Source organism: Haplochromis burtoni, unplaced genomic scaffold, assembly GCF_018398535.1.
Source record: "Haplochromis burtoni strain Fernald_Lab_line unplaced genomic scaffold, NCSU_Asbu1 Contig_1, whole genome shotgun sequence".
NCBI lineage: Eukaryota > Metazoa > Chordata > Actinopteri > Cichliformes > Cichlidae > Haplochromis > Haplochromis burtoni.
This window is the reverse complement of record NW_024582362.1, coordinates 2998042-3021825: the sequence shown is the minus strand read 5'-3', so window position 1 is coordinate 3021825 and position 23784 is coordinate 2998042. Positions and strand designations below refer to the sequence as shown.

At 41.8% G+C, this 23784-nt stretch overlaps 2 protein-coding genes across 2 annotated transcripts in view; both read right to left on the bottom strand.

The window, feature by feature from the left end:
* The window catches only part of LOC102314291 (SH3 domain-containing kinase-binding protein 1), a 3491-nt gene extending 1070 nt beyond the window's left edge, over positions 1–2421 (bottom strand). The window contains exons 1-4 of the mRNA XM_005912192.3: positions 2220–2421; positions 1938–1969; positions 1317–1484; positions 513–595 (exon numbers count right to left, since the gene is read on the bottom strand). Coding sequence (XP_005912254.1) covers positions 513–595; positions 1317–1484; positions 1938–1969; positions 2220–2286 — 350 coding nt within the window. The 5' untranslated portion in view covers positions 2287–2421. The remainder of the gene's footprint in view (positions 1–512; positions 596–1316; positions 1485–1937; positions 1970–2219) is intronic.
* A 2233-nt stretch (positions 2422–4654) lies between these two features.
* rrs1 (ribosome biogenesis regulator 1 homolog) lies at positions 4655–6508 on the bottom strand. The gene has a single exon (XM_005912193.2). It carries the CDS (start codon positions 6452–6454, stop codon positions 5420–5422), a length of 1035 nt encoding a protein of 344 aa, XP_005912255.1. The 5' UTR covers positions 6455–6508; the 3' UTR covers positions 4655–5419.
* Positions 6509–23784: the final 17276 nt, after the last annotated feature.

The window sequence follows — 23784 nt, the reverse complement described above, 5'->3', positions numbered from 1 at the left end:
GTGTGTGTGTGTGTGTGTGTGTGTGTGTGTGTGTGTGTGTGTGTGAGAGAGAGAGAGAGAGAGTATGCGCTATGAAATGTAATAGATTTTATTATAATAAACCAAATGTGCTGTATATCAAATAGTTCTTGCAGGGGTGTATTTGACTGTTTTTTCTTTTAGATAAAAACAACAACAACTACAAAGTCTTTTCTTTCCCTCTTGCTCTTCTTTGGCCCTAATGAGATGCAGCACTGTGAGAAGGGGATTGACTAGCTTGTGTGCGTGTGTGTGCGCGTGTGTGCTTAGCAGGCTCAGTAATCAGTGTGCTTTGTCAACTAATGAGGGAAGAGAGGGGCCACCTGTTCAGGGGTGCTGGGCGGAGAGCAGTGGGGTGGGATTTGGAGATGGGGGATGTGGGGAACATCTGCCGAATGCTGGGTGTACGTGCATGATTGTGTGTCTGTGTGTGTGTGTGCATATACTTGATAAGAGGGAAGCATGAAATTATTGATGTGTGTGTTTACACCTACTTCCCATATCTGCCGCGTTCACTGTCACCGGGTGTAGTCCTCACAGATAAACTCCTCCGAAGGCCTTTGGGAGGCAGATTTGCCTGAGAGTGGAAACATGATGTTTTTAATTCCACCTTTTATTAATTATTTAATAGTAAATAGACAGTAATTATAAAATAGAGTTATTTAAAACACTTTTCTTCTTGTTGTTTTTGATTTTTTTTTTATTTGTGTTGTTCAAAAACATAGAAGTAATTTTTGATCATGTCTTTTTGTTATAGCAAATAACATAAATCAAACTGACATTATCAAAATTTTGATAATACAGGAAATTTTTAAAACTTTTTTCAGAGAATGGTGAGAGAATAGTTTATAGTTATTAACTGTTAGTGAGGAGCATGTTATACTTCTTAACACCTGCTGTGTTTGTCAGTGTTTAACTGCTAAATTAGAGAAGGTAAAATTGTGAGAAATCTCTTTGCTTCTGGTCAATCACTGCACAATATGAGCTCCCACCAAAACCAGTGCAAATATTATGCATTTAAGTCTGAAATTTATGAATTACCCTTTATAAATATCCCTTATTAAATGTGCAACAATTCAAGACTGACTTAAGGAAACACCTCTCATAGGCGTTTCTAAATTCTGTCATGACTGTAATATGTTTATGTAGGCACACATTTGGTTCTGGCTTATTTAAAACATACATGATGTGACAAGCAGAGCAGAGAGGATAATATAATCTGTCATCTGTAAGCTGCAGCAGCAACAGTTCTGTCCACTTTCTCTGCATTACTGAGCACATTCAAGAAGCCAACCAACCTGGCGCAGCTCCATCACACATGAGGCGGGGAAATAACCTCGCTGCCCATTCTGCAGCTGCCCAAACCACCTCCCTTCCTCGTGTTTGGACAGCACCAGGGTGACGTCACCTGGAGACAGCTCCAGCTCGTCAGGCCAGTGGGGCCTGTACCTGTGCACCACTACCATCTAATGGACAAAAGGAGAATTACAATAATTTTTAACTCTAATTTGAATATTCAATATTGCAAGATTAAAATTCAATGCTACATTTATGTTAGGGCAGAACTTGTTCATGATCAGCGTCCAGCTCCTTTTTTTTACAGCCCGCAGATCAGAGTCGGTGAATGGAAAGGATTACGTGTGAAGACTTGGATTAGTTGTTATTTAGTGTAATGGTAACTCTTAATCAGGGTTTACCCTTCATTATGTTACACCTGAATATTATGTGAGAGAAAGTGGAAAACTAAATGCGTAGTTTTGCAGGAAACTGATTAAACTGATGCAATGTCACATTCATATCCATTAGTCTTTGACATATATAAGCATACATAAACCTGTGAATTGAGTTCTCATTTTCATATCAGTGCAGTTAAATATGCAGATTTCTGTTGATGAAAATTAAGAAAAAAGTGAACTTGCCTTTTCAGCTTCTGCTCTGTATCGATACCTCCCTGTTTATCATCGAGAGCAGAAATGAATCAGCAAAAAAGGGTTATTTTCAACATTTTTCATTAATATGCAAATGTCCATAAGAAGACCTCGACATTAATGCACATCTGTGCAGCTAAATCTTTATGTACACTGTCCAGAAGGAGGGAAAACAAGGCATTTATCGGTCAGCTGGCACTGGGCTTGCTCTTGCTAACCACATAAATAATGTCCTGCTAAGCCACACTTCCCTGCAGATATGATTCCACTCACCTTGTGGAGCAAGGACAGTGGTGAAAACCTCAAAGTGTTCATTGCTGTGCATGTAGATGCGCTGCATCTTGAAGATCGGACGCTCTCACACTGTCCGGGACTACTGAGCTCTCTCTGCAATACCTTAAATAAATGCAGCTGACTAATCCACTGCAGCACAGACTGGAGCTGGACACACACACACAGAGACACACATACACGTGACCAGGGACGAGTAAAATCTTAGTTTATGTCAGAAAATGTATGATTGTTAGAATTTTCTTATCACCTGACACCAATGCTTTTTATTTTGGAATAAGAGGCGGCATCTTTCTCATATATCATGCTTGACCACTCCATCTTGCTGCCAATGTCTATTGTTCTTTGACCATCTGGCCACATGCAAAAGAAGTTTAGAGGCTACTGCTTGCTCAGATGTGAATGAGAATTCATAATTTCACCTCATCAGGAGTGCTTGATTGATTATTGGCTGTGCCCCACTTTCCTGTGGCCTGGGTGAGCAGGGACAAAGATGATAGGGCTGGGGACAGAGTGCCCGACCGCTCAACAGATGGTGATTGAAACCCCACCACCGCCTCCCCTCTCCAGCTCTGGTGCGAAGGCGCTTGGCTGCGAGCTTGCATTAGTGATAAAAAGGCATCCGTCACTAAGATGAGAGATGACTCAGCTGGAGCTGGACAGAGCACCCCGCAGCCTTGGCGACAAAGTGAGGATACAGCACACGCAGAAGGATTTGACTTTTTGTTCTTCTAGACAATCCAAACAGAAATTACGCGCAGTCAATTTTCACAAATAATTACAATCAGTGTCAACAGGAAATAAGGTTGTCAGAGGATCATGGATTATCTAGGTGAACAGAGCAAGAGGTGCGTTTGTGTGCTGCCTGAAAGTGGAAACACCTCTAAATGCAGGAGACTAATAAATCTCATTATCTGAGGCCTTAGCAGTCCAGGAAAATGGACTAGACTAGACTGCAACCACTCTGGCTCCAAGACCAATCTCTTTCAAAAGGGTGAAGACCGTGGAAATACACACCTCAATACCACCACAAAAGAAAGACGTGCTCAACTGGATGAGAGAAAAATCCCACTCACAGTTTGCTTTGTGTTGTGTTTAAATGTACTTAAGTTGCAGATTCTGGCTTTGTGAGCTATTTGTTACACTATACACTGCTCCTAATTCAGAACGATGGCTCCAGTCTAGACATCAAGGCCAAACCGAAGCCCTTACATAACCAAAAAAAACACCGCTAAGCTGCTAAGAAATCCGATCTGATGCTTCTCGGAAGAAGAAAACTGATGAACACTGAACAGCTCAGAGTCTGTAAAGACAATCTGCGGCAGCTTAAAAAAATATATTCTGAGCATAAAAACCTCTCTGCTGTTACATGAATGATACATCTGATCTGATGCTGACATGCATTTACTGGCTGGAGCTTGTTGCTGCAGTTAACCAGCCTCATTTAATATGAATGGGAAGCTTTGAAGCTATTTCCCAAGACCATGTAAATTAGTTAACAAGTATGTATAAAAAAACCTGTTTGAACGTTTCCATTAAATACCCCTGGGAGCACTGGGCCATTGTAGGCCACATTTTTAACTAGCCAGAATGTGCGGCACCAATTTTTCCCCCATATTCTTTCAGAAAATACACCTTATATTACTAAATACACACAAACAAATTATTAAATACACCATAAGAGGTATTGTTGCACATTACCAACCCTGGCTGAGTTTTTCTTAGCTACTGCATGGCTTTTTATGCAGTCTCATATTCTGACATGCATATATGTTCATATCCAGGAGCAGAAAATTCACCTATTAACTCCACAGTTTTTACAATAAATTGAAATAATGATGAACATGCATATTGTTGGACTACTTTGCTGCTGCATTGGTGAAATGTGGATAAGTGTAGAAAAGTATGCTGTAGATATAAACACTCTTGTAATACTTACACTACATGTGTAAGTATGAGTCAGCAGAGCACCTCAGCGACCTTAACTTCACCCAGAGTTCCTGTGGTTCCTAAACACTTCCACTTTAAATGAACTCATTGCATTCCCACTACAGAACCACGGTTAAATTCAGGGAACGACCCACTCTTTCAAAAATGTTTGTAAAGACAGATGCCAGATGGACTTTTGTCCATACAGTCTAATTGGCTAATAAACAAAGCTAAGCAGCAGTGGAAACATATGGAAGCTTGTTTCTGCCAATGAAAAAACAGCTTTTTCTGTCATCCATATCTCAAAATTTAAAGTTAATAACTTCAAGTTTTTTTAAGTTACCAAGTTTGATAACCTGAATTTTTGACTTATGGGAGGCACATTTTTGTTCTTTTTTCAAATGGAGCAAGAAGCTTCCAAAGGAACGAGTTGATGCAGAGAGCGCGCTAATTAGTTTGACATGATTAGCCACAATCACGTGAAAAGCTTCATTTGAATAACACTTTTTTAATCATTCAGCAGCAAACCTTTATGATTTATAGGAAATTATCTCTTGACCTCCTGGCTACAGATAAATGTGGGTCCCTGAGCCAAATTTAAAGATTTTTTTTTTTTTTTTAAATATCAAATAGTGCTTATAATCCCAATTTGTTTTGCACAAACACTCTGGTTTTATTAGTACTATTAAAGTATTTCCCCAGTTACATAAACTACATTAAACTTCTGTTAAAACTATGTAAATCATATGAAAACGTAATGAAATTAAAAATTAGAAGTCAAATATTTTGAATGTATATATGTAGTTTACAAAGTAATATGTAAAGGGTAACAAAAATAGCCTTAAAAACAACCTATTTTCAAATATGTCTCATTTATCAAGGATCTAAAACGCTTTACGATACTTAACTTAACCGTTTCAGACTTGAAGCATCAATTTACTCACACAGAACTAAAAAAATCACATCTGCAATAATTAAAGACAGAAAAACAAGTCACTCGTGTTCTACTCGGCTGTAATATTAAAGTATATTTGTGAAATTCTTTCATGAATATTACACATACATCGAAAAGAATCATCATGGATGCTGCAGTCAAAATGTACAGTAAACATAGTTTACATAGATGGAGGGAGCATCCCACCCGTGGGCCACAGGTAAACCAGATGTTCTGTTCATATTGCATCATGAATGTCCAACACTTTCATGCCAAGGCAGGCACACACACAACCACACACAGGAAGACACAAGAGTCCTCAGCGCTTCCCAGGTTTGCCTCTTCTCTTCCCTCCTCCCCCTCCAGCTGCTTTTCCTTTCCCACCTTTTCCTCTGGCCTTTCCACCCATGCTGCCGCCTTTACGTCCCTTCTTCCCTGCTGCCTTCTTGTGTTTTGCAGCAGCATCCTCTCTGTCCTCCTGCCTCATCTGTTTATTCACAGCTTTGGTGATGTCCAACTTGGGCTTCTTAGTGTCCATGACTTTCAGGAGCTCCAGCTGCTTCTGCTTTTCATTAGAAAAGTTGCCAATGAGGGGCTCGAATTTCCTCTTCTTGCCCTTCTTTGCTGGGTTCTCCTTGGGCAGGCGGTCCTGAAACCTCCCCAAGGATGCTGTGGAGGTTTTGGCCACACTCTCGGCTCTGGCCAGCTCGTCTTTGGACTGGCTGGCTTTGGGGGTCAGGGTTACAGCAGGGATCTTGACTTTCTGCGATCTGGCGATGTTTTTCAGCCTGTTGAGCTCGTTTTTGGCCACCCTCTCCTTCTTGGCTTTGACGCGTTTGGCGAACTGGTCCTCATTCGGGTCTGCGCTCTCGGGCACCTCGATCAGCCACTCTTTGGTGTCATCGCCGGCCCTCTTGTAGCCCCAGCGCCTCTTCCACTCCTTTGCAGTTTCATCCCACACCAGGTTGGTCTTCTTCTTCTTCTTTATGCCTTTCAGCTTGGCGAACTGCTCCCATTTTGTTGGAGGTCTGGGTTTCGGTGGTAGCTTCTCTCTGGGCAGCCGGGTCGTCGGCTCCGGCAGTTTGGCCACTATCGCCTCCTCGACCCTCTCCGTGGGCCGTTTCCATATTTCGTTGACGAGAAGCTGCGTGTTGTCGCGAGCGAGAGCGCGCAGAAAGTCCTCTTTGCTCTTCTCCCGGAGGTCGCGAGGCTCGATGCGGTTTTTGTCACACGCCAGCAGGTTCCCGATGTCAAACTCCAGGTCCAGCTCTTTCTGGACTGATATGCTTTTCAGCGTTTCCGCCTCTTGCGCCTCAGCTTTAGCCAACAACTCCTCTACACTGCACGCTGCCATGTTGCTCAGTGCTGAAAACCCCACGTGTGAGGCAGGAAAAACACACGGGTCAGTGAAAAGAGCTTCCGGGTCAAAGTCGGCGAGCTACAGTTTGACACGTGACCACAGGAGTGCGCTGTCGTTTCATTTCTTTCCGTAACAGCGACGCACAGATACAACAGATAGACGGTATCTGAAAGTCATGTCCTCAAGACACATGAAGAAAAATCCACAAAGACCTGATACTGGACCCGAGAGATGGATCTGGCCCGTCAGGTGATCCATTTAGTGTTCACTGAAGCCTCACCAGAAATGGTCTCAGTGGAAGGGTGGCTGTCAAGAAGCTGTTCTTAAGGAAGGGAAGCAGGGAGAAAAGGCTGAAGCATGCCAAATTACACAAGAACTGGACTGAAAATCAGTGGCAGCAGATCTGATGGAGTGATGAATTCAAATATGACATTTTTGGCTCAGATTCTCATCAATATGCAGGAAGGTCGTCAGGAGAGAGGCACGGCAGTGAGTGTCTACAGTTATTTGTAAAACACAGTGGAGGCTCCGTCATGGTTTGGAGATGCATTTCATCCAGGGGTGTTGGAGATCTTGTCAAAAGTGATGAATTGTGACCTCAGTGGCATCAGATACAGGTCCACCACCAATAAATGGATTGAAAATGGAGTACAAACTCAATCTTTGCTCATATATGCTGTAAATACATGTATTTATATATATTTGCACATGCTTCAGTAAATCACTCTGCCAATTCCCTTTTTTTTCAAGCAAAATATAAAGAAATGAGAAGTGGCACATGGACTTTTTCTCATCACTCTATACAAAAATGATCCACATGTAAAAATGATCTGTCTTTAACAATAAAAACATTTCCAAAATGAAAAGGTCTAAAGGTGTTTTTAAAATTGGCATGTGCGTGTGAAATAACGAAACAAACAAAACAAAAATAAACAAAACAAAAAACCCATCTGAGGTTCTATAATGTTCTTGTTTTAGATAAAAAATACATTTATTTTCTATAGAAATTACATTGAATTGACAAGAAATGGTGTAAATGAAAATTAATGGAGTCATTCATAGTAAATCATTCATGATTTTAATGGATTATCTATACAGAGGCACAAAAGTGTCTATTATTAGCAGTCATTCCTGTGTTTCAGTTAAACACTGTGTTACCCAATGAAAATTTATTGGGGGCTAATTTATTTTAGCATACTTGAAAATGTTCCTGCTGTTTTTGAGCAGGAACATTTGTTAAATCACATGTGTGGAGGGTTGGAGGGGGTCTAACCTTAGAAAAAAAAGAAGTGGGAGACCCTGGTGTCTCAGCTAAGCAGCAGAACATCAGATTACATCAGAACCTTGACTCTGAGTCACCTTGCAGCTCCAACTCCACCAGGTTTCTCCAGGTTTCTATATTGTGTTTTCTGTGTATCTCATGTGCTTATGTTTTGCTGTCCCAAGTTTAGCTTTTTGTTAGTTTTTTCAGTTCCCCTTTACTAGTTGTTTTGTAGTATTTTCATGCAGCCAAGAATAAAGGCTATCTATTAAACTCTCGCCTATCTCGCTGTTTGTCTGCCTTGGGTCCACTCTCTCTTCTCCACACGATCTGCCCTTGCAAAAAATCTGACCACACTATGGACCCAGCAGACATGGACCTGTATGAGCGCCACCAACCGCTCAACCGCCTGTGGCTGCCACATCGGGCCACCAACCGCACAACCGCCTGCGACTGCCACGCCACTAACCAACTGCTCAACTGCCTGCGGCCGCAAAGCCAACTACTCAACTGCCTTCAGCTGGCACACTGTGCCACGCCTCCAACCGCTCAACCGCCTGCGATTGCCACGCCACTAACCAACCGCTCAACCATCTGAGGCTGCCACGCCACGCCTCCAACCGCTTAACTGCCTGCAACTGCCACGCCACTAACCAACTGCTCAACTGCCTGCGGCCTGCAAAGCCAACTACTCAACTGCCTTCAGCTGGCACACTGTGCCACGCCTCCAACCGCTCAACCGCCTGCGACTGCCACGCCACTAACCAATTGCTCAACCGCCTGCGACTGCCACGCCACTAACCAACCGCTCAACCACCTGAGGCTGCCACGCCACGCCTCCAACCGCTTAACTGCCTGCAACTGCCATGCCACTAACCAACCGCTCAACCGCCTGCGGCTGCCACGAAGCCAACTACTCAACTGCCTTCAGCTGGCACACTGTGCCACACCGCCAACCGCTCAACCGCCTGCGACTGCCACACCACTAACCAACCGCTCAACCGCCTGCGGCCGCGAAGCCAACTACTCAACTGCCTTCAGCTGGCACACTGTGCCACGCCTCCAACCGCTCAACCGCCTCCGACTGCCATGCCACTAACCAACCACTCAATCACCTGCAGCTGCCGTGAAACCAACCACTCAACTGGCAGCAGCTGGCATGCTATGCCACACCGCCAACCGCTTGCGGCTGCCATGCAATACCGACCATTCCTCAATTGCCTTGCAGCTGCCGCGCCACACCATTTCCGCCAACCACTCAACCGCCAGTGCCGCTTTGCTTCCTCTTTGTCTTATGTGTCAGATTAGGTTCAGCTGTGTCTACCTTGTGTCATATTCTCCCTTCTGTATTCCTTCGTTACCCTCTGTCTTTATTGTGTGCATTTTCCTTTGTTCCTTGTTGGATTATCTGCTCATCATCCACTGCTTCACTTCACTTCTCATGTTTCCAAGTCCCGGGGTTTCTCCAGGTTTCTATATTGTGTTTTCTGTGTATCTCATGTGCTTATGTGTTGCTGGCCCCAGTTTGAGGAAAACTAACAAAAAGTTTTCTATTCTGAAAACTTTTTGTTAGTTTTCCTCAGTTCCCCTTTGCTAGTTGTTTTGTAGTATTGTAAACGGAAAATATTAAAATTTTAAAAAATACAGACTTTGGATGGAGGAAAATTTAACAGTGCTAACACAAATGGAAAAGTTGTTATTTTTCCTCAAGCTCAATAAGTCTTTTAACATCAGGGAACACAATATGGCTGAGGAACACTTGAGTGATGGCTGCTGAAAATGGATTCTTGATGAAAAATCAATAAGGATGAATAATTCAATGAATCATTAATAGTCACTTGCATAATTTATGATCAATTTATTGTTATTTTAAATAAATGCAAATGTGTTGTTTGTTCGGAAACACAGATCTGTGTACGTAGTGCCAAACCTTTGAAGGTAACATACTTACAAAACAAGCTAAAATAAAATAGAAATACATGAGAAAAATTTAAAATTTAAGCATTTGTCAATTTGGTTAAATTGATCAACACAACATGCATGATGCACCGCTGATCTCAAAATTATATCAAAGTCGTATCTTCCACTCCCACTTATCCGAGTCTGGATCAGGGTTGTGGAGAAGCAGAGAAGACCTCCCTCTCCTCAACCACCTCCTTCTAGTTCATTCAGGGGGACACCAAGCCACCCGAGAGATGCAATCAAGTTTTCCTCCCAATAGGACATCTCCAAAACGCCTCACCCAAGAGGTGTCCAGGAGACATCCCAGTCCAAAACAACTCAGCTCTCCTTTGGATGCGAAGGATTAATGGCTGTTTCTGCTGAATCACTGAGCTCTGCATCCCATCTTTAGGGGAGAGTCCAGCCACCCTCTGAAGGAAGCTTTTTTCTGCTGATTGTGTCTACAGTCTCCTTCTGTCAGTCAGTATCAAAAGCTTGTGGGCATAAGTGAGGGTATGAATATAGATCAACCACTAAACTGACAGTTTCACTGTCATCTTCACCAGTTCAGCATCGCTGCAGATCTCCCCTCACTCATGATGCTAAACTGCTCCACTTGTTCCTTACCCAGAGTGGGTACTCCACTCTTTTTCCACCCTCAGACTTGGAGGTACTAATTTTCATCCCAACAGCTTCACACTCGGCTGCAAACCACCCCAGTATGAGCTGGATGTCATGGCTCAATCAAGCCAGCTGAAGCACATCAGAGACAAAAAGCAAAGGCGAGATCCTGAGAACAACAATACAGAATGAAACCATGTTGCCCACAGGTGGCATTTGAGTTTAGCACCTTCATCTGATCTTTAATCTCCATTAACCCTTCATAGACTATGTCTGTGTAGAAACCTCCTGGATGAGAGGTGAAACGTCTTCACCTTAACCTTAAGAAGTCCAGGCACTGTATTTCCAAGCTCCTTAAATTGAAAACACAACTTCTCAATAAACTCTATTACCATAAAATCAGGAATAAGATAAAAAAGGGGGAAAAAAACATAAAAAGAATAACTGATAAATAAACATTTTTTCCTGGTCTACAATTAGAGGTTATGTACTCATTAGAACCCCCTCCTCTATAGCCACCTGAAACTTTTTCAAATGTTTCACTCATTAATTTAAACGGCTTTGCCTCACATCACCTCAGGGACAAATTAAAATAATAATTTTCTGTTGACCTAACCAAACACGCCATAATAGGATATATTTTAATTCCAAGAGCAGTAATTCACCAGTATCAGCTAAAATCTCATAAACCTGCTTGTTGGGCGACTTCTTTCATCTTGACAGTGTCAGAGTTAATCATGTGCAAATATCTGCTGTTTACAAAGTGATGCACCTTCATTACAGATGCTGAAACAATAAAAACTAAATTGAAACAAACAAACCCAGGCCAGACGCTAATTGAAACTAAACTGAGCTGAAAAACCAAATTAATTAAAACCAAATTAAATTATTAACAAACCCAAATAACTCTGACACAGACAAACTTTCACTGTTTTAGCAAAACACTTCCTCAGTATGAGAGTCAGCTCATACATCGCTCTACACTCTCAAACTAACACAACTTCATAAGAAGTCCTAAGATTAGGTAAATACACCCAGGATGAACCGCAGCACATGACGTATTAAACAGTGTCATTATTTATTTAAGTAAAAATGAAGAAGCAGCGTGTGAAAAACGAAGCACACTCGATGATTCAGTAGCTTGTAGAAGCATATTTAGCAGCAATAACTTGAAGTAATGGTTTTCTACATGACTTTATCAGTCTCACAAGTTGTTTTGGGGATATTTTGGCCCGCTCTTGATTCAGCTCATTGTGGGTTACGAGTGTTTGTTTGTGCACAGCTCTCTTAAGTCTTCCCACAGTATTTTAATCAGGTTGAGGTCTGGACTTTGACTGAGCCATTGCAACACATTGATTCTTTCCTTTTCAGCCACTCTGCTGTAGATTCGCAGGTTTGCTGTTGGACATATGGATCACATTTGACTCTAGAATATTTAGGTATAAAGAGGAGTTCATGGTTGGCTCATCGACTGCGTGGTGTCTGGATCCTATGGCTGCAAAACAAGCGCAAATCATTGCCGCTACACCGCCGTGCTCAACAGTCCATATGAAATGTTTTAGCTGATATTCTGTGTGTTCTCATCTGTCCAAAAGACATTGTATCAGAGGTCTTGTGGTTTGTTCAGATGCAACTTTGCAAACCTCAGTTGCGCTGCCGTGTTGTATTTAGAGAAAAGAGGCTTTCTGCTGCCAAACCTTGCAAACAAGCCATACTTGTTCAGTTTTTTTCTGATTGCACTGTCATGAACTTTAACCTTTTACATGCTTAGTGGACCCTGTAGAGTCAGAGATGAAGCACTGGGCTTGTTTGCAGTTTCACTGAGCACTGCAGCTTTTCTTTCTTTGGCCGTCATCATCCAGAAGAGTTTAATCAGTTCTCATATAATTGCAGGTCTTTCACGTTTTTGAAGGCAGCTTTGGAAAATACAAAGGTAAAGGTATGAAAGCGCATACGTTGCACCAGTATAATGAACAAGCATACATGCACGCATACACACATGTATGCCCACAAGATGAGATTCAAGGACTCATGTGTTCTTTGTCTATGTTTGACTCCAAACATGAAATTAAAAGCTCATTTCAGACCTTGACACACCAGTAATAATATCGTTCAATCAACGCTCCACAGCAGTCTGAGCTGCTGTTTGAAGGTCATAACCTAAGTTAGAATCAGAATACAATGATATATAAATTGATTCGTGCTCCTTTTAAATCGCTAAACCTTAAAAAAATGTAAAAATCCAAGCAGTACAGAAGGTGTGCGTGTTTTCTCTTTCTTTAATTACTTTAAGCAGTTCTTCCAGAACATAAAAATGGAAATAATTTGAGGGGAATCCTGTATAATGAACTAGGCAAGTGACAAAAACATCAGGTGTGGGAACACCTCAAGATCCGTGATAAAACTAAAAAATGGAGAGTCGTGTATGCATATTGCATACTTCTCTTTGACTTCTCTTTGCTGGGTGTCATTTTAAAGTTGTGTGCCTGTAATAAACTTTATAATAGGATTACTATAAGTGTTATCGTGAGAGATTAAAATCCTGAATTATTAATATCCCATCCCTTCTCTCCAGTCTGTTCTGAATGGGTCTCTCCCACAGACCCAGGACGATAATGACTCTATTTTTGTCTTTGTCTCATGTAATTTGGAGGAGGGAGGGTGGGGCTCTGTTACAATTGACTGGCTGCTGGTCGCTCAAAGACGATGGTGTTATTATTTTGGGCTCCAGTAATTACATTCATCGCCACACTTGCCATGTGAATGCTAACACTCTGACAGGCACAGAGATAAGGTCACAAGCGATGCTGTGTTTGTTAGATGTGAGGAGGAAATGCGCAATTAGTGGCCCAAAGTCCCTGTCGTGATTTAGAGAAGGCTATAAGGTCCTGTGTGACGTGGATATATATCATCTAAAATTACCCAATTTAAGCACAGTCCACCCGTTGGCTGGCTGGCCTCCTGTGCTCGTTTCCTTTCTTGCTGACTTTTGATCCAGGGTGAATTCAGGCAAGTAGGATTACTTTTCCATGGTGTTTCTTTTCTGAGAGGATACACAGTCACAGGCAGGATAAAGTCCTCTATGAGCTGTGACCGTGGAGCAAAGACATTCCCACTTTCAGTGCTGCCATCTCCCCAGATTTTAAATGGGCTTATAGGATAAGATTTAAAAAGAGTTCTCTCCATAAAACATTACTGCTTTCATGTGAAAAAACCCTTTAAGGTTTAGATTTCTTTATTTTTATTTGTTACTTTCAGTCTAATCCCCTTTTTTCTTTCAATGCGTCTGGGAAAGAGAGGCATTTGGGACTTGCAGGGGACATTTGATGTTCTGCAACCGAGTGAGTCTCATCTGAGTTTGTATTGCAGTTAATGCAAAGTGTAAAATAATAGGAAAAAAGACCAAATGAGGAAGTTATTTTTTAATTTTATGACTTCTTAGTCGATGTTTATTTATGGTCCTGATTTTTGGCGTAGTGATTCAGAAACTAATCACTGTAATATACAGATATTATAATAATATACAGAGTGAAACACTGAAGGATATTCTGTGGCTTTGTTATGTTTGAGATAAATCTCACTGCAGAGGTCTGTTCCCACTTGTCTCCTTGGAGAGGGGAGTTGCTACAAATCAATACCCAGTTGCTCTGAGTGATCACCTTTATCTTATGACGTAGAGTCAATGCCAAGATGCAGTTAGGCTGTTCTGGCAGCAGCTGGTGGGCAAGAACACTTTAATTTGTTACCTGTCTGTATTTTAGTTTTAACTGAAAGGAGCTTGTGAAGATTATGAAGGCTATCCCGATGTACCCTTTCAACTTTCTGATCACTTTCTTTAGCATCAACGTCCCTTCATTTCATCCATTCACTTTTTTATCTTATTAGTCTCTATTGAGTGTAAACTGTATGATATTTTGCTCAGAAAGAGCCCATTTAGCACTGTTTTCCTGCAGAAAAGAGGTGTAGTGTATCTGTGGGCACCTTCTGTGTGTAAAAGTTAAATAAATCAAATCAAATTCATATATTTTTCCTGAATTCTATATTGAATGATCTGTTAGTGCATGGCCTCATCTGTCCTGTGTAAGTTGTGTAAAACACTAACGCAACAGATGAGATGACGATGCTCTTTGTATTAAAAATCCAAAGTAAAGTAGAAAGAGAACACCTGAAGTAATAATCACGAGCACAAAAATCTACTGATAATAACAACCTAATTATAATAATAGTTCTTTACTGTAAAATACATCCGGACATGTAATAAACAAAGACCTTGATCACCTTTGCACATTTGTGTTTTTTTATGAATGAGCACGGCTTATGAATGGTTCACTAAGCAGGAACAAACTGCCTGACAGGATCAGTGCCTTGCATTATTTAAAGAGCTTTATAATTTAGCATTACAATATCGCATTCACTGAATTTATTTAAAGGGTTTTTTCCCCCTTTTTCTAAAAAACATTGTATATGTTCCAGCAACAACGCCGGTTATTTAAAGATCTGCATGCCTCACTTTTTAAGGCATCCTTAAATACTTACTGACTGGTAAACGCTATGATCCATGAGTCACGGGGGAAAAGAAAGGACACCCATTCATGCAAAAATGGGCCTGAGGCTTTAAACTCCTTCTAAAAGTTGACCAGTTAGCATCAGAGAGGTGCGAGCGCTGCGGGCCCAGATACAGAGGAGAAAAATAGTCTCATCAGCATCGTCCCAGCGTAAATCAGACGTGATTAGCTGCTGACAGTTTGCTTGTGTATTTATAGTCCTTGCGTTATTACGTAAAATTCTTTGACCTACTTAGCTGGAGGACAGAGGAGGTATTTCGTTAATAGATTTAGTCAGGATTGAGAGGAATGTCGGTTATTTTTAAAGAAAAACATGATTGTAAAATGTGTTTTACAGGGCGAAGTCTGCTTTTTCTACAGGAAACAAAAGTGACTGAGCACACAAATGAGAAACTTTCAGATTCAACATGTGTCAAAGAGGCCAATGGGAGACTTAAAATATTCCTCAAAGACCTAGCAAACATTTGATTTTATCACCAAGGCCAAAAGAAATACCATCACATGACAGGATTTTTCTGACAAGAATCAATAATTGCCGCCCTTGGGTGCTCATGTCAGACAAAAAATTCAAATGACCTAGCTGCTAAGCTCACACACTATTGTGCGCTTCCTGTTTCATGAGCATTCCCTTTGCTAACAGAGTTGAGCTGGCTGACAGCCGAGGTCAGAGCTTTTATTGATCTGCTGTAGTCGAGACAGAGACATCATTTGGCATTGAGTAACGCCTCACAGCTACCTGCTGCTCCCAAACTACCGCCTGCACCGCATGGCATCTCACACTCTGAGAAGTCAGAGGATAGACTGCAAAATCTGGGTGAAAGGTGGCAAGTAGTGGCAAGTATTACCCAGCTCTCTGAAGCCAAGACACATCAGGTGTCCCGTTTGCAGGTGAGCAGGAAACAAAGCCACAGGCTCCCGGAAGTGCGCCCCCTGTTTGTCCAATTGACTCGAGTGAGACAGTTCACCCCAAAACCTGGCCTGCTTCCTAGACCCAGCATGGTGTGGAAACCGAGTCCTTGAGATATCATTCGAGCCACATTAATTCTGTGTGTGTGTGTTTATGTGAGAGGGGTTATGATGATGCAAGCGAGTGCATTACGCATGTGTTTGTGTGTGTGTGCTGTAGAGGCTTCATGCTGGATGCTGGAAGCCGACAGAGCCGGGTAGTGCCTGGTGTTATGGAAGCTTGCAGAGGTCATCCCTCAGTTTTGTATTCAGCAGCACTGCGGGGGTCTTATCACAGTGACATCATTGGTTATACCTTGCACACTGTTTAGCCAGTTCCCTCACAACCTCTCCTACTTAAGCTACAGCCAGTAATCGTTCTTGTGTCGTTTCCATCAGTCATTTAAAGTGAACAAAGAGTATCGTTTAGCAGGTAACTACATCTATCCAGACCAATGAAAGGCCTTTTTATTTTTAGCTCAGGACATTGCAGCAGTACTCACTTCATTACCTGCTGCCTAAATTAGCATAGATAGTAGCCGTTGTGACCATCGTGAAGCCCCAACGTAAAGCTGATCATCGCCATTTTGTTATTTTGACACTGGATCTGATGAGGGATGGACAGATCTAAAACAAACTGAGTGCAGTGCATCCTCATCGCGAGTTACATGACTTGCAACTGACTAGTTGTTAACTAGTAATTGAGCCCATAAGGAAAGTGTTTACCTACATTATACAGGAAAAGAGGCGACAACAGTCTTTCCATAGACTTCAGTACGACCACAAGTCTTTGTGCAACCGCAGGAGTTGAAACTTTACGTTATTCACACGTTTGCTTTAGCCTGGACCGGGAATCTGCAGTGCCGTGAAAAGTATTTGTCCTCTTTCTTGTTTCAGATCATCAAACGAATTTTAGACAAAAATAACCTAAGATACCCCCACATCAAAAATCATGAATTAACTGATTAACCACATTTTTTGGAAAGCTAAGTTTAGCTTCACTGTCCACACCCAGGCAACACATCATAATTTAAATAAACACAGTCACTATCAATCTGGAAAGGGTTAAAGCCATTTGTTACCCTTTAAGACTCTGGTGAACCTTGGAATAGCGGTGACCCTTCCCAGGATTGGCCAGCCTACCAAAATTACTCCAAGAGTGCATCAACAACTCATCCAGAAGGTCACAAAAGAAACCAGAACAACATCTAAAGAACTGCAGGGAAAATAACTTTTTGAAAGGTTTGAGTCCTGTTACGTCTGCATAAAACAAAACAGGATTTCATAAAAACATCATAGCAACAGTCAAAATGTGGTAGTGGTAATGTGATGGTCTGTGTCATGACTGACCCATGAATTCTGCTCTCAACCAGAAAATCCTAAAGGAGAACATCCAGCCATCAGTTCATGCCCCCAAGCTCAAGCACATTTAGGTTATTCAGCAGGACTGCGATAAAAAACACACACGAGCAAGTCCATCTCTGAATGGCTAAAAAACACCGAACTAAAGCAAACAAACAAATAAAAAGTCAAAAAGATGATTTTGGTCTGCCCTAATCAAACTGAGATGCTTTGGCACAACCTTAAACAGAATGTTCATGCTTGAAAACTCTTCAATGTGGCTGAATTTTTTAAAAATTCTACAAAGAAGAGTGGACAAATTTACAAATGTTAAATTATATTTGATGATCTGCAATATTTAAGTGTGACAAAATGCAAAATTGCAAAACTATGAAATTAGGAAGGGAAAGCCTTTGTTTCCAACTTTTCTTTTATTATGTTAATGTATCGTAGCCCTGACTAAGCCCTATCTGCACTGTTTTGATAGCTAATCTTTGCCTTTATGACAGCTGTGCAGGAGGGGTAGAATCACTTTATAGCTGACCTGTTTAAACCCTACAACGGATTGAATGTTGCATCATTACAGACATGGCCACTGTATCTGACAGGTGAGTACCAACACAGGCAGCTATATCTAATTTGTATTACTGCTTGACTGTGTTTGTGATGCCGGTGTGATGTTAATACTCTTATATGACATATTTCCAACAGCTTGTCTTGTATTTTATTTCTACGTCCTTTAACTTGAATTATCAAGAAGGCCTATCGATGTCGTTGGTCGCAGGCTTATGAAAGTAGCATGCTTTATACGTATGCTTTTTACCTTCAGATGATAACTCACCTAAATATAATCTCGCTTCAGAAAAATTAGATTTGAATAGTAAAAACTGAGGCAATAAGAGTTCATTAAATAATAGGTGACGTGACAGTGGCTTTATAGTGTAGTTAGACACAGACATGATATCCATCTGTAGCCAGGACAGATTCACAAGGCACAGTCTAGCCTAGTCCATAACCTCTCCCTCTACACAGATGACCTTTATTAAATGCATTTCCAACTGTCTGCTTTCTCTCACTCTAATATCGTCTAGCCTGAATTCAAAAGGTAAAAGGTTACGAACCAAATAGGGAAAAAAGAAATGTATCTTGAAATTGTTTAAATAACAATAATAACAGTAATAATAAAAATAATATTTTTACATCTGAGAGGATTTGTCAAACTGGGTTCAAACCGAAATATTGTCTACATAAAGCTCATTGCGCCTTTTAATTTACTACAGTTTGCATAGCCTAACCGGAAGAGAACGGAAAGATATTACAAAGTATAAGAAATAGCTCGAATCACAGTTATCAGTAAAATTTTTAGTGTTTGGCTCAAATGAAGATCCAGTTCGCACCTCAAACAGCACACAGTTCCCCCTGTCCTGTTTAGTCCCCACTGTGCGGTCAGCGGCTCAACAGTACTCAATTCTTTACACAAGGATTTGCTTTCCTTTCTTTTTCATTCACTTCAGCCACTCATAATTAGCTGAAATGTCATTCCACTTCTTTAAAATCAGGCAGTCTGCAAAAGCAGTTCCTCAGTTTCCAACAGCAAACTCCTAAATTCTGAAATCGAAAGATGCCTTAGCTTTGATTAAAAGCACATCAATAACTTGCATAATTGACTCTCTAAATCATGCAGCACTGTATCCCTTAAAGGCTCCTGGGAGATGCCATGTCAAATCATCTCTGACGTGACATACCCTGCCTGGTGCGTTCCTCATCCATTTGTGGCCAGCGCTTTCCACAATGCTCCTGTCACCAACACTTAATTGGCCATGACAGTTTCTGATAAATGCTATACCTGCAACAGCTGTCACCAATCTGCAGCTGGCTGCTAAAGCCTCTGCAGCTAAAGGACTTTCGGTTAAATTTACTTAATTTCAGAGCTAAAATAATCTTTAAAGGGGCGCTTTATGAAAAATAATGATTGGAGGGGAATACTGACGCCACTCAGGTGAATGTGAGGCTAATGCTAGCAGCCAGTGGTGCTGATAGGCAGATGTATTGTACAGCTGATTAAAATCCTCTCAAGAAATCAAAAAAATATATTAAAAGGTGGCTGAACTATTCCTTTAAATTCAGCGCAGTGCCGACATCATGGCTAAATCTGTGCTGTCACAGGTCCTTTCAGCCTTTCATCCATAATCATGTTAAATCTCCACCGGGCCTGAAGACTCGTAGAGCACCCTTAAATAGTTTGCCATCTTCTTCTGGAGCCTGTGGTAATTTTCACATGCTTATAATCAGTTTGCTTGACACGCATTAATGCAGAAAGAGAGGGAGAGAGAGGAGGAGAAACACCAACTTTTGCCAAACCCTCAGCCTAATGTGTCATCCAGCCCCCAGGAAAGAGCCAGAGAAATCCTCTTTGAAAACTCGGTGCACCCCCATTAATGAGGGGGGTGAATGTTGGGGCCCTACGTGAGAGGCATCCAGGGCCCTTATTGATCCCCTGTTAATTAGTCCGTAGGTGCTCACTGGCGCATAATTAGACCAATACTGAGCTTAATGAATGCAGACAGCCACTAATTCCACAGGGAAATTGTTTTCTGCAGAAGGGATGTAGAATTCGGTCAATCAGACATTATTTAGTGAATAAAGCATGATTACAACAGATATTATGTGCATGAAACCCAGCTGAAAATTAGGTATGTAATTTCATGTGCAGCACTTTTAATTTTTAATTTTAATTTTTTCAGCAAAATTTCAATCACGAATGATGAGCTCGTGTGAAACGTGGCTTCGAAAAAGAAAAAAAAAGGAAGCGAGCAGCCCTGATGACGTACCCTTCACATGCTTTATCAAAGACAAGAGGGCTTTTAGCCACTAAGTGCTATTCAACGTGACGCCAAATGATCTGATGGCAATGGACCATGGGGGAATGTAAAAAAATATTACCGAAAGAAATTGTTTCAAACAAAAATATGCGTTCTGACAAGTGACAAATTGGCCTTTTCAAGATGCGCTGAGATGCCGTGGAAGTGCTGCTGTCTCCCTCGTGGGCTGCGAGTCAAGCACCACTAATATTTCAAAAAGGATCTGCAGAGACATTTCATCTGTCTATTAAACTTCAGAAACTCTTATTCATCTGTGAACGCAGCCGGAAAGTGTTGAGTGGGAGACTCGAGTCGGAAGGACGTAAATGACGATTCCAAGTCAGTGACAACAAAGTGCAAGTTTAGGGATAAACTTGACTTCTCATTTTCATGAGCTGATCAATTTATTTGAGCAGCAGCAGCAGCTTTGGAGTTTGCCTTTTTCCAATTCTGCCTCTTTGTCCACTGACATCTGCAGGAGTTGATGGTCCTGCTCTTTGCGTGTGTGTGTGTCTGTGTGTGTGTGTGCATGTGCATGCACCGCTGTCACAGGCAAAATGGAGTGAGATTCCAAGAAATCCACCCGGGAATAGGGACTTTGTTTCTGCGGCATTCAACAGGAGCCACTCATAGATCAGTCTGTGGTGTTAGAATGAGCCACAGGAGCCGTGCTCATTAACAAAAGGGCAGGAGTCACCTTGCTCCACTCATTCTCTCAGCCTCTGTCACTTATTGCTAACAGAGTGTCAGTTTGTCTCCGGCATGCTAAACATCCCAGTGTGATCACATTCATGCTGGAGCAGAAAATCGGAGATATAATATAAAGTCCACCTGCTCCGTGTGTCTAAAACCAGCTCCTGTCAGCTGCTTCGCTTCGTTTTCCAAATAGTTGCCGGATCAATGGAGTGATTAAATGTTGGTCACGCACTGTGGAACCCTTTGGCTCACTAATTGCAAACTACATTCACCTAACTGTCCTCACTTGTGGCCTGACAGACGCCGAGCAGCATCAGCGTCCCGGGGGACATTCCTGAGCTATAAATAATATGGATCGCATACATCTATGCAAGGACCCTCAAGCCTTGGTATGTTCCCTTTGAAATGTAAATGTAATCTCTACTTTTTTCCCCCTTCCACACCCTGAAGTTTGAGTAAGTAAAGCAATTTGGTTGAGTTTCACAAGGTGTCTGCAGGTTTAGAAAGCTCAAAAAGCACATTTACTTTAATTTTCAGCATTGTTACTGTTAAAATGGTGATTGCATGTTAGCCACCTGATGTGAGGCTACTAACCAGACTTCCAGAAATCAGAACAGCAAGTACCCAAAGTGGACAAAAGTGCATCAGCAAAGCAGCACGCTGGTCATAAATGGACACTTTGTCGTGGTTAAGTGCCTCCAATGTGCCGCCTCAAATAAGACCACTAAATTGAACCGGCACCTCGGTCGCTCATTCCAGAGAAAACTGTATTTTGTGACCTTGGGCATACAAAGCTCGAATGTATGGTGGTGCTGCCTTTCAGAAACCACTTTTATCTAACGCCTGTGCACAAAGACGAGAGAAACCTGGCGTACGAAGCTCAAATTCTGCACCCCTGAGCCATGAAAAGATCTGAGCATGAATGAACCTTTATGAGGAGTTTTTGGATCTCAGCGTGCAAAGCAGATTTCCACCTCAGTTATCCTTCAAAGGGGGGGGGGATCTTCTATTGAATGAACAGTTTCAGACTGTGACAGCATCTAAAGAAGGCTCGAATCTGTTTTCAAAGCAAAGAGCGACACTCCTCCACCTCACCACCCCTCAGGTGCTTGATATCATTTGGTGTTCCTCTTAATTTGTCCACACTTGCTCGCGCTCTGAGGATAGATGCGAGATTGTGGTATTTCAAAGGCGGGACTCCCGCTGCTCTGTTGCCATCTTAGATTCAGCAGGAAGTGAAGAGAGCTATTATAATGAGCTGTGATCAAAATGGTCAAAGTCAGCAATTCTTTTGAGAGGGTCTTTCATTTCCATTATATGCAGCCTCTACAAACACCCTAATGAGAATACATAACACACACACACATCTGCACTCACATCAACTTTTCTGCTCTGCCTCCTTCCTCGAAGAAGCGCCTCAAAGTGAAACCGACTGCCGTGCTGCTTCTCAGGTTTATTCTGAGGGTTTTAAAGTGTTTCCTCCAGAGTGGGGATTTGTGGATAATTTACACTACAGCTTGTTTTACTCCTTCCTGCATACGTGGTGCCGGTCACGGGTAATGCAGAGTGACAGCCTCAAGGCGTCGACTCCATATGCACTTCCAAATAAAACATGATGATTCAGTGTTGGAGACGATTTAGGAAGGATAACAGATGCCGAATCCGTTTTCTTATCCTTTACATACTCTTACAGGCAGGGTGTAGGGGTGAAACAAAGCAGCATCTTGACTGCAATTGTGTGAATCACCTCAGGCTATGTACAGCCTACTTGTGGTTAGTTAGGCTCCTGATCCTTCTGCCCTGTTTGAAAAATCACTGCCAAACCAAGTTAAACTAAACTACATCCACCCTGAGGCTCAGCGTTATATCACACAGCTCAATCAGGCAGATGGGTGCATATATTTAGTCGTTTTTTGTACTGTAGGTTTATTTATGTGAAGCAGACGAAAGAAATGTGCACATACACATGCACGCCAATGCCAAGACAACAAACCTGAGCACGGTGGAGAGTGATAGCTTCCAGCTCAGTGCAGAAGGAAGGATTGGGTTTGGGCCAGTATCCAAAATCCCTCATCTAATTAATGTTTACATAACTGCAGGTAATGAAATTCACTCTCACTGATGTTGAGAGGGGTCAAGGAGCTTGGGGAAGCCCACCGGAGTTGACAATCGCCTGTGTGGGAGTTGTCTGCACAGCCCAGTGAGCTGGACACATCGGGGAGGGGAATAAAGAAAACACCCTAATTACAAATCATTGGTCACAGAACAATTCAGTAGTCAAACAGAAAGTTCTTGGATGGATCGAGTGTAGCCTTCCAGCTATGATCATTGAATATTTGCTCACTGCAACCTGTCTAATTTAGCTGCCAATAAAACATTTTTTGCACTGAGGTAAGGATGTTAAAGCAAACCTTAAGCATGAGGCAAAGTAATCAGACAAACACTGCTGATTAGTAAAAGTGGAAACAATAATTAGATCTGAAAATGCAGGTACTCAAATATAATGACCTGTGAATGAATTCTTTGCTTTTTTTTTCAGTCATGCTGCAAAGAAAAACTCCCATTGGAGAGCACTTAACGAGTTTTTAAAGGCACTGTGATTTAATTGCGAGGAAAGGCAATTTAAGTCGCTGGCTCGACAGGGATAAACTTCACCTTTACTCCATGTGACATATATTATTTTTATTTTCAAGTCACCTCATTAGGCAAACATTGTCACTGTCGGCCAAATGAGAGCTAACTCGACTTAGTACGAAGTAATCAAAGGAAGACTTTGTTGTCACAGTGGCAAAAATAATGGTGTTGTGAGAGGAACCATTTTAATTTGATTAAAAAAAACAACAACAAAATAAAACAAAAAAGACTTACTACATTGTCTGTGCTAATACACCGACTGGCCACTTCATTAGGTATACTTTGCTAGTACCAGGTTGGACCCCATGATTCTTTGTGGGATATTTTCCAAGGTGCAGGAAACATTCCTCAGAGATTTTGGTCCATGTTGACGTGACAGCATCACAGCTGCTGCAGATTTGTTGGCTGCACATCCATGATGTGAATCCGTGTCACCAAAGTAGCGCTATTAAACTGAGA